Here is a 16,675-nt window from a genome sequence, read left to right on the forward strand (position 1 = left end):
TACCTGCGATGGGTTGTTACCTGCGATGGGTTGTTACCTGCGATGGGTTGTTACCTGCGATGGGTTGTTACCTGCGATGGGTTGTCTGCGATGGGTTATTACCTGAGATGGGTTGTTACCTGCGATGGGTTATTACCTGAGATGGGTTGTTACCTGCGGGGGGCGCGGGAGTGAAGGTGTGGTGGGTGCGGGTGGTAGCAACATCCTGGAGGCTGGTAGCGCGTCTCAGCACCTCGTGTCGTGGGCGTCGCATGGGTTCCAAGGTGTCCGGGGTAACACACCTGTTAACGTAGCATAGCACCGGGGTCAGGGGTTTGCTTCTCACCAGAGCTCACCACTAGTGCAATTATATTTCTACTTGTTTGTCTTCCACTGAAAGGAATTTCACTTTGAGTGTTGTGGCATGCTCTGAATTTCAGTCTCAGTGCTGATAGACACTTTTGTTTATGAATGAAATATTAAATTGAAAATCTATTCACCACTCAAAAACTTTTTTTTTGACTTCAGTGTGGGGAATATTTTTGCACTGGGGTTCTGACGCTTTTATTGATTAATGTTTAATCCTTAAGTGAATGTTGAATACCAGCACCTCTCACACGAATAAAAGTAGCATTTACGATTATAATAGTGCACAAATATTCATGAAATATATATAACGTGAACATTATCCAAATTACAATCATCATTCTTCCTTGCCATCAACCCTCTGATTCTGGATCACCCTACCCTAGTGGTCTGGTTTCAGTGATCTTGCCTAAGAGCCCAGTAACCCTTTCCCTTTATTTGTCGTATGTAACAGAGCTTAAGGAAGCGGTCATTTTCTGTTGCTCTTCGGCGAGCTACAGTGATGTGATGGTATACTGAGAGGTGGACCTGCGGTTCAAGCATCTCGTGCCTTATCAGGTGGAATATCGACTTCAGAACACTCTTGTCCTTCCGCATTTGTCAGTACAATAATTGTCCTTCCGGAACGTTCGGAGAAAGGCCAACAAACTCACCAGAATATTCTAAAACCTATATTGGTGTGAAATCCTGAACCGGAGGCGGAGGGAGACTGAAAGGCGATGATTTTGGAAAGCTAATTATATTCCTAGACCCTCGTACTACCTCTGCGGTCCCTGGAAAGGATGTGCTGTTGAAGCACTCTTCTCCTGTTTTCTTTCAGTTTTCACTTGCCTTTTCTATTTTCCTATAAGACAGTAGTGAGCTTTCGATGTCCCTTGAGGCAGCAAACTACCTGCCGGTGTCTTCCACAAGCTGCATTTGTAAACTGCTAGAGGAGATGAAGAAATAAACACAGGTGCAACATCTGGATATCTTCATTTGGATAATGAGACGTCTAAAAATAAAGATACCCAGATACTGCACATGTCAAATTTTTCATCTTGTCGGTAGTGCATACCATTCATGTACAACTTGCTAGAGATGTTGAAACTTCGACTGGAGACAAACGATTGCATCTCTTTGTAGCAATTTGTTTTCCTCAAATTCTGTTTGAATACTACATATGGGTGCGGCTGCTGACATCCATAAAGGTTTCACTGTCCTTCATCATGCCTGCATGATTATTTGTAATGTGCACAATTGATTTTAATGGTACATTTATCTGTGTGCGCTTTCTCATACACACAGACGAATACTCATCCTGATGATCTCAAACTGCAACGGACCAGCTAGTTTACGTGCACGAAGCAAAGATTAACGTTATATCATCCGCTTTGTGTTTCCAGGGACATCAGAGGAACGTTAAGCCGGCAGAGCTCCCGCCACCAAAACTACGTTTTCTAGGACCACTGTCGCAAACTGTCGCAGGTTCCTCTGTCGCTTCACTCCTTCCGCAGCCACAGCAATAGCTGCTACTGCTATAGCTGCTGCTGCTGTCACAGCTGCTACTGCCACAGCTGCTACTACCACAACTACTGCTGCCACAGCTGCAACTGCCACAATTACTACTGTCACAGCTGCTACTGCCAGAACAACTACTGTCACAGCTGCTACTGCCACATCTTCTACTGCCACAACTGCAACTGCCCCAATTACTACTGCCACAGCTGCTACTGCCACACCTGCTACTGCCACAGCTGCTACTGCCACAGCTGCTACTGCCACAACTACTACTGCCACAACTACTACTGTCACAACTACTACTGCCACAGCTGCTACTGTCATACCTCCACCCTCCTCCCCTTTCAAAGGAGGTGACTTAATGCCGGTGAGGGACTCTTGTTCCAAGGAACTAGATTTATTTTCCATTTTTTTTTTTGGATCGAACCTAAATGCTATCCATTGGCCACGAGGCACATGACCTACCTGGATTACCTGGAGGTTATTCCGGGGATCAACGCCCCCGCGGCCCGGTCCATGACCAGGCCTCCCGATGGATCAGGGCCTGATCAACTAGGCTGTTACTGCTGGCCGCACGCAGTCCAACGTACGAGCCACAGCCCGGCTGATCCGGCACTGACTTTAGGTATCTGTCCAGCTCTCTTGAAGGCAGCCAGGGGTTTATTGGCAATTCCCCTAATGCTTGATGGGAGGCTGTTGAACAGTTTTGGGCCCCGGACACTTATGGCGTTTTCCCTTAGTGTACCAATGGCGCCCCTACTTTTTATTGGGGGCATTTTGCATCGCCTGCCCAGTCTTTTACTTTCGTAGGGAGTGATTTCTGTGTGCAGATTTGGGACCATTCCTTCCAAGATTTTCCAAGTGTAGATTATGATATATATCTCCCTCCTGGGTTCCAACGAGTACAAGTCAAGTGCTTCCAAGCGTTCCCAGTAGTTAAGGTGCTTGACAGAACTTATACGTGCAGTAAAGGATCTCTATACACTCTCTAGATTTGCGATTTCACCTGCTTTGAATGGAGATGTTAATGTACAGCAGTATTCCAGCCTAGAGAGAACAAGTGATTTGAAAAGGATCATCATGGGCTTGGCATCTCTCGTTTTGAAAGTTCTCATTATCCATCCTATCATTTTCTTTGCACGTGCGATCGTGGCACTGTTGTGATCCTTGAAAGTGAGATCCTCAGACATTACTACTCCCAGGTCCCTTACATTATTTTTCCGCTCTATTGTATGGCCGGAGTCAGTAGTATACTCTGTTCTAGTTATTATCTCCTCCAGTTTTCCATAACGGAGTAGTTGGAATTTGTCCTCAATGAACATCATATTGTTTACCGTTGCCGACTGGAAAACTTTGTTTATATCTTCTTGGAGGTTAACCGCGTCCTCAGCAGATGACAGCCTCATGCAGATCCTAGTATCCGCAAAGGATGATACGGTGCTGTGGTGTATATCTCTGTTTATGTCTGATATGAGGATAAGGAATCAGATGGGGGCGAGTACTGTGCCTTGTGGAACAGAGCTCTTCACTATGGCAGCCTCCGATTTAACTCTGTTGACCACTACTCTTTGTGTTCGATTTGTTAGGAAGTTGAAGATCCATCTCCCCACTTTCCCAGTTATTCCTTTAGCACGTATTTTATGGGCTATTACGCCATGATCGCATTTGTCAAATGCTTTTGCAAAGTCTGTGTATATTACATCTGCATTCTGATTTTCTTCCAGTGCATCCAAGGCCATGTCATAGTGATCCAGTAGTTGCGAGAGGCAGGAGCGACCTGCCCTGAACCCATGTTGCCCTGGATTGTGCAGATTTTGGGAATCCAGGTGATTTGCAATCCTGCTTCTTAGCACTCTTTCAAAGATTTTTATGATGTGGGACGTCAGAGCTATTGGTCTATAGTTCTTAGCTAATGCTTTGCTGCCACCTTTATGGAGTGGGGCTATATCCGTTGTTTTAAGTGACTGTGGAATTTCACCCATGTCCAAGCTCCTCCTCCATAGTGTACTTAGGGTACGCGAGAGGGGTTTCTTGCAGTTCTTAATGAAAACAGAGTTCCACGAGTCTGGGCCCGGGGCTGAGTGCATAGGCATGTTGTCAATGGCTTTTTCGAAATCTATCGGAGTTAGGGTAATGTCGGAAATCTGGCATACATTTATGGAGTTTTGAGGCTCATTCATGAAATCATTTGGGTCGTCGATCCTCAGACCGATTAGTGGTTCACTAAACACAGAGTCGTACTGGGATTTCAATATTTCACTCATTTCCTTGTTGTCATCTGTGTAAGTCCCATCCTGTCTGAGTAAGGGTCCGATACTAGATGTGATATTTGCCTTGTTTTTGGCATATTAAGCTCCTCCTGCCTCTCCTGGTTCCTGTAAGAGTCATTTAGCTTAAGTTCGATAGTTTCCACTTCCCTGGTCAGCGCCTCCTTTCGTGTATCAGATATTCTAGCACTCCTGAGGAGCTCAGTGACTCTTCATCGTCTTCTGTAGAGGGAGCGTCTTTTTCTCTCCAGTTTACTCCTGCTCTTCTTCTTTCTTAGGGGAATATGCCTAGAACATGCTTCGGCTACCAGAAAGTTGATCCTTTCAAGGCACTGGTTTGGATCCATGTCATTTAAGACATCTTCCCAACATGTTTCGTTTAGGACATGGTTTACCTGGTTCCAGTTGATGTTCTTGTTGTTGAAGTTGTATTTTGTGAAGACACCTTCACAGGTACATGCATTCTGCTGATCAGGACCCCTATGCATGTACGTCTGGACTTCGATTAAATTGTGATCGGAATTAGTTGTTTTTGATATTCTTATGTCTCTTATCAGGTCCTCATTATTTGTGAAGATAAGGTCAAGTGTGTTTTCTAGTCTTGTTGGCTCCACTATCTGCTGGCTTAAGGTGTGTTTTTCGCAGAGACTTAGTAGCTCATGTGTGTGTGACCTTTCATCTGCGCTACCTCCGGGGATTGTTTCAGCTATAACATTATTTGCTACATTCTTCCATTTTGTATGCCTTAGGTTGAAATCACCAAGCAGTAAGATGTTTGGGGATGGAGCTGGAAGGTTTTCCAAACAGTAATCAATTTTCAGTAGCTGTTCCTTGAACTGTTGTGAGGTTGCATCTGGTGGCTTGTATACAACCACAATGACTAGGTTTTGGTTCTCCATCTTTATTGATAGAACTTCAACTACCTCATTTGTGGTGTTCAGCAACTCCGTGCAGATAAGGGACTCTTTGACATACAGGCCAACCCCCCCTTGTTGCCTGTTTTTTCTGTAGCATCTAAAAAGGTTGTAACCACTTATCCATATTTCACTGTCAAAGTGACCTTTTGTGTGAGTCTCTGTGAAGGCTGCAAACATTGCATTAGACTCCTCTAGAAGTCCACTGATAAAAGGTATTTTGTTGTTGGTGGATGGCTTAAGGCCCTGTATATTAGCAAATATGAACGAGGTTGTATTCTGTGTTTGTTGTGGGGATTTTGTTATTGGCATCAGTAGTTGTAATTCTGGAGGGCCATGGGTGGCCACTGGCTGCGCCTCCAGTCCAACAAGGCTCCAAGGTGGTGGACTATTTTTGTTATTTCCTTCCATTTTCTTTTTTCGTTTCCTGCCGCTAAAAAATTACCTGGAGTTGGGTTGTCGTAGCTACTATTGTTTGTCTTGTGGGGTCTGTGCCTCCTGGTCCCTTTTAGATGGTATGCAGGGCACTCGATGTTATAACACTGCTTCTGGAGGACCGAGGAGTGGCACATTTTTGGGTGAAAGAAAGTACAGGAAGAAGAACGACACACTCCTTTAGACAGGAGGTCGCTACATTTTTTGGGATGGTCAAAGTTGCATGTCCCATTTTTTCCCCTGTTATTCCATGCTTACAGATGCCCCAAGCATAATATTTGCACAAATTCACCTTTGGTTGAGAATTGTTGGGAGGTGTGTTGTCAATTTCTGCAGGTTCTGGGACTGCACTATAATCCTCAGTATCCAAGCCAGGGCCACCCCGTCCTGGATTCCATCTACTTTCCCCAGTAGAGGAAGAAGGAGGAGACTCCTCTCCAACATCTGTACTGTGGGCCACGGTCTTGTGCAATGATGGTTGTATATTTACGGTTTTAGATGGTTGTATATTTGCTGTTTTTGTGGTGGTTTTGGTAGTGTCCCTAGGAGAGTCTGGGCTGGCAGTAAGGCTGTGGGCTGGGTCTGGGTCAGCACTGGGGCTGGGGGCTGGGGCTGGGTCTGGGTCAGCGGCTGGGCCTGGACCAGCGGCTGGGCCTGGGCCAGCACCAGCACTGTGGGTATTAGTGCTATGACTGGGGGAGCCTGGGCCAACACCCCTCTGGGATTTTACTTCTCTGCTATTTAAAAAAAAAATACTGCCACAACCTTATATTCTATCGTCACAGCTTCTGCCGTCACAGCCACAGCTTCTGCCGTCACAGCCACAGCTTCTGCCGTCACAGCCACAGCTTCTGCCGTCATAGCCACAGCTTCTGCCGTCATAGCCACAGCTTCTGCCGTCACTGCCACAGCTTCTGCCGTCACTGCCACAGCTTCTGCCGCCATTGTACAGCTTCTGCCATCAGAGTCACATTTACCATAACAGCTACACCTGCCATCACTGCCACAACTTCTGCCGCCAATGTTTATGCTGCAAATGCCACTTTTACTTCCTCTGCCACTGCTGCCACTGTTTCTGCTGCTTCTGCCACCACTCCCCCCTGCTTCTGCCGTCACTGCTTCTGCCATCACTGCCACGCAGTGATCTGCTGTCCTATCATTGTTCTTCTTAGTACTGTACACCAAATCAGATTTGATATTAAACATTTAATATATAAATGTACATAAGGTAAACATCGTAAGTGAATTATTTTAACGTTTACATTAGTCACGTCTCGTTGGCTAGCGGGATAGAGCATCACACGCCGCGGTGTGTATTACATGTGATGCAAGCTTTGAAGCTGTAATTTGAAAGATTAACTCTGTAACCTGTAGGTCGGATCAAAGCTAAAGGATCGTGGGTGGAGGCTCGAGTTGGCTCACCTCAGCTGCGTGTGATTGGATCCCCTTTGGACTAGACGGACTTTGTACTCACCTATTTGTGGTTGCAAGGGTCGATTCATAGCTCCTGGCCCCGCCTCTTCACTGATTGTATGTGTGTGTGTGTGTGTGTGTATACTCACCTATTTGTGGTTGCAGGGGTCGAGTCTTAGCTCCTGGCCCCGCCTCTTCACCGGTTGCTACTGGGCCCTCTCTCTCCCCGCTCCATGAGCTTTATCAAACCTCGTCTTAAAACTGTGTATGGTTCCTGCCTCCACTACGTCATTTTCTAGGCTATTCCACTGCCTTACAACTCTATGACTGAAGAAATACTTCCTACTATCTCTCTGACTCATTTGTGTCTTCAACTTCCAATTGTGGCCTCTTGTTTCTGTGTCCCCTCCCTGGAACATCCTGTCTTTGTCCACCTTGTCTATTCCATGCAGTATTTTATATGTCGTTATCATGTCTCCCCTGACCCTCCTGTCCTCCAGTGTCGTCAGGCCGATTTCCCTTAATCTTTCTTCATAGGACATTCCCCTTAGCTCTGGAACTAACCTTGTCGCAAACCTTTGTACTTTCTCTAGTTTCTTGACGTGCTTTATCAAGTGCGGGTTCCAAACAGGTGCTGCATACTCCAGTATGGGCCTGACATACACGGTGTACAGTGTCTTGAATGATTCCTTACTAAGGTATCGGAATGCTGTTCTCAGGTTTGCCAGGCGCCCATATGCTGCAGCAGTTATCTGATTGATGTGTGCTTCCGGAGACATGCTCGGTGTTATACTCACCCCAAGATCTTTCTCCTTGAGTGAGGTTTGCAGTCTTTGGCCACCTAGCCTATACTCTGTCTGTGGTCTTCTGTGCCCTTTCCCTATCTTCATGACTTTGCATTTGGCAGGATTAAATTCGAGAAGCCATTTGCTGGACCAGGTGTCCAGTCTGTCCAGGTCTCTTTGAAGTCCTGCCTGGTCCTCATCAGATTTAATTCTCCTCATTAACTTCACATCATCTGCAAACAGGGACACTTCTGAGTCTAACCCTTCCGTCATGTCGTTCACATATACCAAAAATGTGTGTGTGTGTGTGTGTGTGTGTGTGTGTGTGTGTGTGTGTGTGTGTGTGTGTGTGTGTGTGTGTGTGAAGCAGTGCGTGCGTGCTGCCACTATGTTATTTGATCGTCATACAACTAGACTATTGCTAGGTGCGTGACCCTGCCTCCACCCCTTTATCTCTGGATCTTCCAGGCTGTGCGTGCACCGGTCGCTCCAGGAAGCAGGTGAGCCGGGTCGGGGATTTAATACATGGGCTCTAAAGTGAGCTTTTGCTGTCAGCGTGAATGACTTAAAAGACGGAGACATCCATGGTAAATAAAAAAAAAAGTTCAGAAAAAAGTTAATTAAAGCCAAGTTCCTTTGGGAAGAAAATGTGGAATTGCTGCAGTTTAGTAATCATGGGTTTTGTGTGCCATAAGTACGCAGGGAGTCAGGGCGAATTAAAGGGGTTTGTTGATGTTTAACACGATCTAAGTCAGTTTATTGCACACACAGCAAAGCTTAACCTTACGAAGTTGTTCAGTATATCTGTCATTATTATTATTATTATTATTATTATTATTATTATTATTATTGTTATTATTATTACTATTACTATTATTATTATGTTTCCCAGAAAGGGGATCTTCTAAGTTTTTGCCTATTTTTTTCTCCTTTTATTCTTGTAAGTTTCCGTCTTTATTTCGCCTAGGACCCGATCGGCTTCAAATTTCCATTAAGAAGAGCTTCGCCTGACCCATCCCATCAGATGTCATATAGCTTAGGTACGTGAATAACATTTTGGTTATAGTCTACAAAAACATTTTTTTCCATCATACTGCTTAAATTCAATCCACAATCAAAGTTACACTTGAGAAAAACCAATAGAAAACTTGCGTTTTGATGATGACCTAATTTGCAAAACTGGCGATTCACTAACTTTTCAAGTTTACTCGGACCTGGACAGTAAAAAGTAATGTGGAATGGTAGACTTTTTTTTTCTTTATATGGCACTTACAGTTTTTAGACAACATCCTGCAGAGAAATAAAATTATTTCCAATTATTTTTTTTTTCCAAACTGCATTTTCCCACCCATCAACTTTATTCCTGAAAACCCCAAATTTTCCCACGTCTAGGAAATTTGACATATTCCTGAACTCCAGTGTAGCCAATAATGTCTTAAAAACTTCCCAACTGGGTATCTCACCTCCCCTAGCACCATCAAATACCTCACCATAAGGAACTCTAATACCACCTCGGATACCAAAGCAAGAGTCTGCGGCAAGATCTGTGTGGTAAAAACAGTGAGGGACCTAACCACAAGGATCAGAGAATGAATATACAAACCACATTGACAATAATATTGCATTTCATACATAATGTCCATTATAAAAGATATCTATTAGAACATCTTATGAAGCATGATAAAAGATGATTTGTACCGGGACTGCTTTCTAGAATTAATCGCAATGTTTTAGAAATACATTAGTACAAAGAATGGAATATTTTTAAAGAGAACGATACTGGTCTTGGGGAAAGTCAACAAAACATTTGAGAGCTACTCGGACTCCTGTCCACTGTTTTATATAAATAAATTTTGTGTGTTCTTTTCCTTCCCATATATACTAACAATGGCCCTAGAATGCAGAATATAGTAAATGATTGGAAATCAAACACAAGCCGCCGGAAGAACGACGCCTATTTGGGGCTGGTAGAGTAAAATCCCGTAGCTTGGTTGGTAGCGCACTCAGCACACATTGAAGTCTATGGTTCTAACCCCAGTACGGGTGGAAACATTGGGGCGTGTTTCCCAAAGACACCTGCTACCATTGTTCACCTAGCAGTAAATAGGTACCTGGGTGTTAGCTGACTGGTGTGGGTCGCATGTGTGGACGGCATTCCGAGGGTCAACGCCCCCGTGGCCCGGTCCATGGCCAGGCCTTAGGGGACAAAACCTAATTTGCCCGAAATGCTCTGCATAACAAGAGGCTTTCTATATAGTATGTCGTTGATGTCAGCTAAGTCTGTATAAGTATCGCTGTATAGCCCTTGTGGTTTAGCGCTTCTTTTTATTATAATAATATATAAGTATCATGTACTTGTAGAGATTTATTATTCTTATTCTTCTTATTATTGTTATTCTTTCTTAACAGTGAAAATTTATACCTGAAAATCGAAAATAATATTCTGTAACCTATTGGGAGACTTGGTTTAACGCAACAGGTGTACATGTATAGTCAAATATAACGCATTGTTATCCTATAGAAGCAACTGTTGTCCTGGTACCTATGTAGAATCAAGACATTTAAGGCAATCAGGAACATTCGTGAAATCGCATTGAAGATTGGCCAATATCCTCAATCATAAAGTAATCCAGTTTGTACAAGCCTAAGCTATTATTAAATAATGAAAAGTAATTATGTTATATAACTACCGATTCTAGGCGCACTAGGTACTATAAATCTAGCATCAGACCATTTTGCAGGGTTATTGCAAATGGAATTGATGAAATGTGGCACTAGATTACTGCGCTGTATGAATCGAGTACTGGTGTTGTCCTAACCTCACCCCAAGGGAAGGGGTTTACGTGTCTGTCCAACATAAAATAAATTATGCCCACTGCACCCCACTTTGTAGACACTTCTTACACTTTTTTTTTTAGCGAATTCGTGATCAACATGCTCTTAACAGTCTTTAAATTCTTGAATTCTTTTTTAGGGAATTCGGCAAAACTGATAGATTCTTAGTGTATGGGAGAACTAACACTTGTGGGGTTATTCTAGATTCAGTTCTGTAAGTCTTCCTAGCTGTTATCAAGGCCTTTTCCACAAACCCCTTAGGGAACTGTAGTCTCGTCGTGACATCAAAAATTTTCGTAATTTCCTCATTAAGAAACTCAAGACTACAAACTCGCAAGGCTCTCATTTTTTTTTTTTTGAGGAATACACTCCATTTTCCTTTGGTTGATATACATATATATACAGAGATAGATCACAGTCAGCAGGACTCGATACTGCTACTGGAGTGGACAAGATTCTCAGGCAGCACTCTTAACTAATCAGCCATCACAAATACCACATAAGCTGGGCAGTCTGGCTCACTAGCCATGTTTCTTTCCCAGCCTAGGCACGTCAGTGAGCCTCAAGCTATTTCAATCTCCTCCTGTATGTTCTGACCTCTCAAGCAATGTTTATATCAATGCACCATTCAGAAACAAGCGGGTACATACAGAAAAAGATAGCAGTCAGCAGGACTCGATACTGCTACTAGGGCAAACAAGATTCCGAGGGAGCGCTCTTAACCACTTGGTCATCTTGTCCACCCCAGTGGCAGCATCGAGTCCGGCCGACTGCAGTCTTTCTCTGTATATACCAGCTTGTTTCTGCATGGAGCATTAATATAAAAATCACTTGAGAGGTCAGAACATAAAGGAAGAAATTGAAATAGCTTGAATCCATGCTTGAGGCTCACTGACGTGACCGGGCTGGGAAAGAAACACGTCTTGTGAACCAGGCTGCCCGGTCTATGTGGCATTTGTGTGGACTAGAGCGCTGCCTGAGAATCTTCACCATTCTCAGTAGTAGTTTCGAATCCTGCTGACTGCGATCTTTCTTTGTACATACCCACTTGTTTCTGCGTGGTGCATTGATATACATAAATATATATAATTTTTTGTCGGCCATCTCCCACTGAGGCAGGGTGACCCAAAAAGAAAGAAAATCCCCAAAAAGAAAATACTTTCATCATCATTCAACACTTTCACCTCACACATAATCACTGTTTTTGCAGAGGTGCTCAGAACACAACAGTTTAGAAGCATATACATATAAAGATACAAAACATATTCCTCCAAACTGCTAATATCCCGAAACCCCTCCTTTAGAGTGCAGGCATTGTACTTCCCATTTCCAGGACTCAAGTCCGGCTATATAAAAATAACCGGCTTCCCTGAATCCCTTCACTAAATATTACCCTGCTCACACTCCAACAGATCGTCAGGTCCCAAATACCATTCGTCTCCATTCACTCCTATCAAACACGCTCATGCACGCTTGCTTGAAGTTCAAGCCTCTCACCCACAAAATCTCCCTTGCCCCTTCCTTCCAACCTTTTCGAGGACGACCCCTACCCTGCCTTCCTTCCCCTACAGATTTAAATGCTCTCCATGCCATTCTACTTTGATCCATTCTCTCTAAATGACCAAACCACCTCAACCCCTCTTCAGCCCTATGACTAATACTTTTATTAACTCCACACCTTCTCCTAATTTCCACCATCCGAATTTTCTGCATAACATTTACACCACACATTGCCCTTAGACAGGACATCTCCACTGCCTCCAACCGCCTCCTCGCTGTTGCGTTCACAACCCAAGCTTCACACCCATATAAGAGTGTTGGTACTACTATACTTTCATACATTACCTTCTCTGCCTCCATAGATAACGTTTTTTGTCTCCACATATACCTCAACGCACAACTCGCCTTTTTTCCCTCATCAATTCTATCATTAACCTCATCCTTCATAAATCCATCTGCCGACACGTCAACTCCCAAGTATCTGAAAACATTCACTGCTTCCATACTCCTCCTCCCCAATTTGATATCCAATTTTTCTTTATCTAAATCATTTGATACCCTCATCATCTTACTCTTTTCTATGTTCACTTTCAACTTTCTACCTTTACACACACTCCCAAACTCATCCACTAACCTTTGCAATTTTTCTTTAGAATCTCCCATAAGCACGGTATCATCAGCAAAAAGTAACTGTGTCAATTCCCATTTTGTATTTGATTCCCCGTAATTTAATCCCACCCCTCTCCCAAACACCCTAGCATTTACTTCTTTTACAACCCCATCTATAAATATATTAAACAACCATGGTGACATTACATTACTTTTACCGGGAAGTAGTCTCCCTCTCTTCTACACACCCTAACCTGAGCCTCACTATCCTCATAAAAACTCTTTACAGCATTTAGTAACTTACCACCTTTTCCATATACTTGTAACATCTGCCACATTGCTCCCCTATCCACTCTATCGTATGCCTTTTCTAAATCCATAAATGCAATAAAAACTTCCCTACCTTTATCTAAATACTGTTCACATATATGCTTCAATGTAAACACTTGATCTACAAATCCCCTACCCACTCTGAAGCCTCCTTGCTCATCTGCAATCCTACATTCTGTCTTGCCTCTAATTCTTTCAATTATAACCCTACTGTACACTTTTCCTGGTATACTCAGTAAACTTATTTCTCTATAATTTTTACAATCTCTTTTGCCCCCCTTCCCTTTATATAAAGGGACTATACATGCTCTCTGCCAATCCCTAGGTACCTTCCCCTCTTTCATACATTTATTAAACAAAAATACCAACCACTCCAACACTATCCCCCCCTGCTTTTAACATTTCTGTTATGATCCCGTCAGTTCCAGCTGCTTTACCCCCTTTCATTCTACGTAATGCCTCACGCACCTCCCCCACACTCACATCCTGTTCTTCTTTACTCCTAAAATATGATATACCTCCCTGGGCAGAGCATGAAATTACCGCTTCCCTTTCTTCATCGACATTTAAAAGTTCCTCATAATATTCTCGCCATCTACCCAAAACCTCCATCTCCCCAGCTACTAACTCCCCTACTCTGTTTTAACTGACAAATCCATTCGTTCTCTAGGCTTTCTTAAATTTTTTCTTATATTCATTCAAATTTCTTGACAGTGCCTCTCCCACTCTATCATCTGTTCTCCTTTTGCACTCTCTCACCACACTCTTTACCGTTCTTTTACTCTCCATATACTCTACTCTTCTTACAACACTTCTGCTTTGTAAAAACATCTCATAAGCTAACTTTTTCTCTTTTATCACATCCTTTACTTCATCATTCCACCAATCACTCCTCTTTCCTCCTGCACGCACCCTCCTATAACCACAAACTTCTACCCCACATTCTAATACTGCATTTTTAAAACTATTCCAACCCTCTTCAACCCCCCCCCCCCACTACTCATACTTGCACCAGCCCACCTTTCTGCCAATAGTTGCTTATATCTCACCCGAACTTCCTCCTCCCTTAGTTTATACACTTTCACCTCTCTCTTGCTTGTTGTTGCCATTTTCATCTTTTCCCATCTACCTCTTACTTTAACTGTAGCTACAACTAAATAATGATCCGATATATCAGTTGCCCCTCTATAAACGTGTACATCCTGGAGCCTGCCCATCAGCCTTTTATCCACCAATACATAATCTAACAAACTACTTTCATTATGTGCTATATCATACCTTGTATATTTATTTCTCCTCTTCTTCATAAAATATGTATTACTTATTACCAAACTTCTTTCTACACATAGCTTAATTAAAGGCTCCCCATTTTCATTTACCCCTGGCACCTCAAATTTACCTACTACTCCCTCCAAAACATTTTTCCCCACTTTAGCATTAAAATCCCCAACCACCATTACTCTCACACTTGGTTCAAAACTCCCCACGCATTCACTCAACATTTCCCAAAATCTTTCTCTCTCCTCTACACTTCTCTCTTCTCCAGGTGCATATATGCTTACTATAACCCACTTTTCGCATCCAGCCTTTATTTTACTCCACATAATCTTTGAATTAATACATTTATAGTCCCTCTTTTCCTACCATAACTTATCCTTCAACATTATTGCTACTCCTTCTTTAGCTCTATTTGAAACCCCTGACCTAATCCCATTTATTCCTCTCCACTGAAACTCCCACCCCCTTCAGCTTTGTTTCACTTAAAGCCAGGACATCCAGCTTCTCATTCATAGCATCCACAATCATCTCTTTCTTATCTGCACAACATCCACGCACATTCAGACTTCCCACTTTGACAATTTTCTTATTATTATTCTTTTTAGTAATTGTTACAGTAAAAGGGGTTACTAGCCCATTGTTCCCGGCATTTTAGTTGACTTTTACAACACGCATGGCTTACGGAGGAAAGATTCTTATTCCACTTCCCCATGGATATAAAAGAAAAAGTAATAAGACCAATAACTATTAAGATAAAATCAAAGAAAACTCAGATGAGTGTGTATAAATAAATATGTACATGTATGTGTAGTGTGACCTAAGTGTAAGTAGAAGTAGCAAGACGTACCTGTAATCTTGCATATTTATGAGACAGACAAAAGACACCAGCAATCCTACCATCATGTAAAACAATCACAGGCTTTAGTTTTACACTCACTTGGCAGGACGGTAGTACCTCCCTGGGTGGTTGCTGTCTACCAACCAACTACGAGTACTACCAGTAATATATATATATATATATATATATATATATATATATATATATATATATATATATATATATATATATATATATATATATATATATATATATAATACACACACACACACACACAGAGACAGACAGAGAGAGTTCCTAAGGGTGATCCACTCCAAAAAAATCTCATGAAAAGCACTGTTTTGGACTAAGTGTTTTGTACTAGATACCCCTCAAGGAAGGTTCCTTGACGCTCGTGAGGGGCTCTTGATCTAGGGAATTGGATCTGTGCTCCAGTTCCCTGAATTAAGCCTGAATACCTCCCACATCTCCATAGGCGCTGTATAATCCTACGGATTTAGCGCTTCCCTCTTTATAATAAATAATTGTTATAGACCACAGAGGGTTAAAACAACTGTTGTACCTCAGCTCCAGCATCATTCTGGTGGTGAACCTCTGATTTATTTCGAGTGCTCGTCAGGTATAAGATCTTACCTCCTGAAGGGTGCCAGGCGGGAGGTGTGCACGAAGAGGGTCGGGGCTGGGGAGTCTGGTCGAGAGTCTGAACGGGCGAATCTGGCAAGGAACTCCTCAGGAATATTTACCTGGAAGAGGAAGTAGAGGAAAAGGTGAAGGGAGAAGACCATCATAGGTGAGTATGTTGTTGTGTAGTAGTTGTAATATCTATCACCAAGTTAGTCGTAGTAGATTTTGTGTTGGAAGTGGTAATACTACAAGCTAGAGCATTAGTAGTGGTGGTCGTTATGTGCGAGAATGCTTGTTGGGGGAAGTATGGAGTATATTTTCTATATGAAACTATTATTTAGATTTCGTTATTTGTATTTACACACACACACACACACACACACACAAACGGAGTAAACAGTCTAGGGGGCCTTAGACTACAAATCTCACTCAAGGAAAAGGATCTTGGGGTGAGTATAACACCGATCACATCTCCTGAGGCTCACATCAACCGAATAACTGCTGCAGCATACCGGCGCCTGGCAAACATAAGAATGACATTCTGACCTCTTAATAAGGAATCGTTCAGGACTCTGTACACCGTGTACGTTAGGCCCATATTGGAGTATGCAGCACCAGTTTGGAACCCACACCTAGCCAAGCACGTAAAGAAACTAGAGAAAGTGCAAAGGTTTGCAAGGAGACTAGTCCCAAAGCTAAGGGGTATGTTCTATGGGGAGAGGTTAAGGGAAATCGACCTGACGACACTAGAGGACTGGAGAGATAGGGGGATAGGATAACTACATATAAAATACTGAGAGGAATCAACAAGGTGGACAGAGACAGGATGTTCCTGAGATGGGACACAGCAACAAGGTGTCACAGTTGGATGTTGAAGACTCAGATGAATCACAGGGATGTTAGGAAGTATTTCTTCAGTCACAGAGTTGTCAGGAAGTGGAAAAGTCTGGGAAGTGATGTAGTGTAGGCAGGACCCATACATAGCTTTAAAAAGAGGTATGA

The 16,675-nt window shown here is 42.9% G+C and overlaps 1 protein-coding gene across 1 annotated transcript in view; it reads right to left on the bottom strand.

Annotated features, from left to right (window-relative positions):
* Positions 1 to 16,675, bottom strand: part of LOC128687326 (uncharacterized) — a 74,376-nt gene that overhangs the window by 41,612 nt on the left and 16,089 nt on the right. The window contains exons 4-5 of the mRNA XM_053774723.2: positions 15,683 to 15,792; positions 154 to 281 (exon numbers count right to left, since the gene is read on the bottom strand). Of these exons, the coding sequence (XP_053630698.2) occupies positions 154 to 281; positions 15,683 to 15,792 (238 nt within the window). The remainder of the gene's footprint in view (positions 1 to 153; positions 282 to 15,682; positions 15,793 to 16,675) is intronic.

This window comes from Cherax quadricarinatus, chromosome 40 (genome assembly GCF_038502225.1).
Source record: "Cherax quadricarinatus isolate ZL_2023a chromosome 40, ASM3850222v1, whole genome shotgun sequence".
Classification (NCBI taxonomy): domain Eukaryota; kingdom Metazoa; phylum Arthropoda; class Malacostraca; order Decapoda; family Parastacidae; genus Cherax; species Cherax quadricarinatus.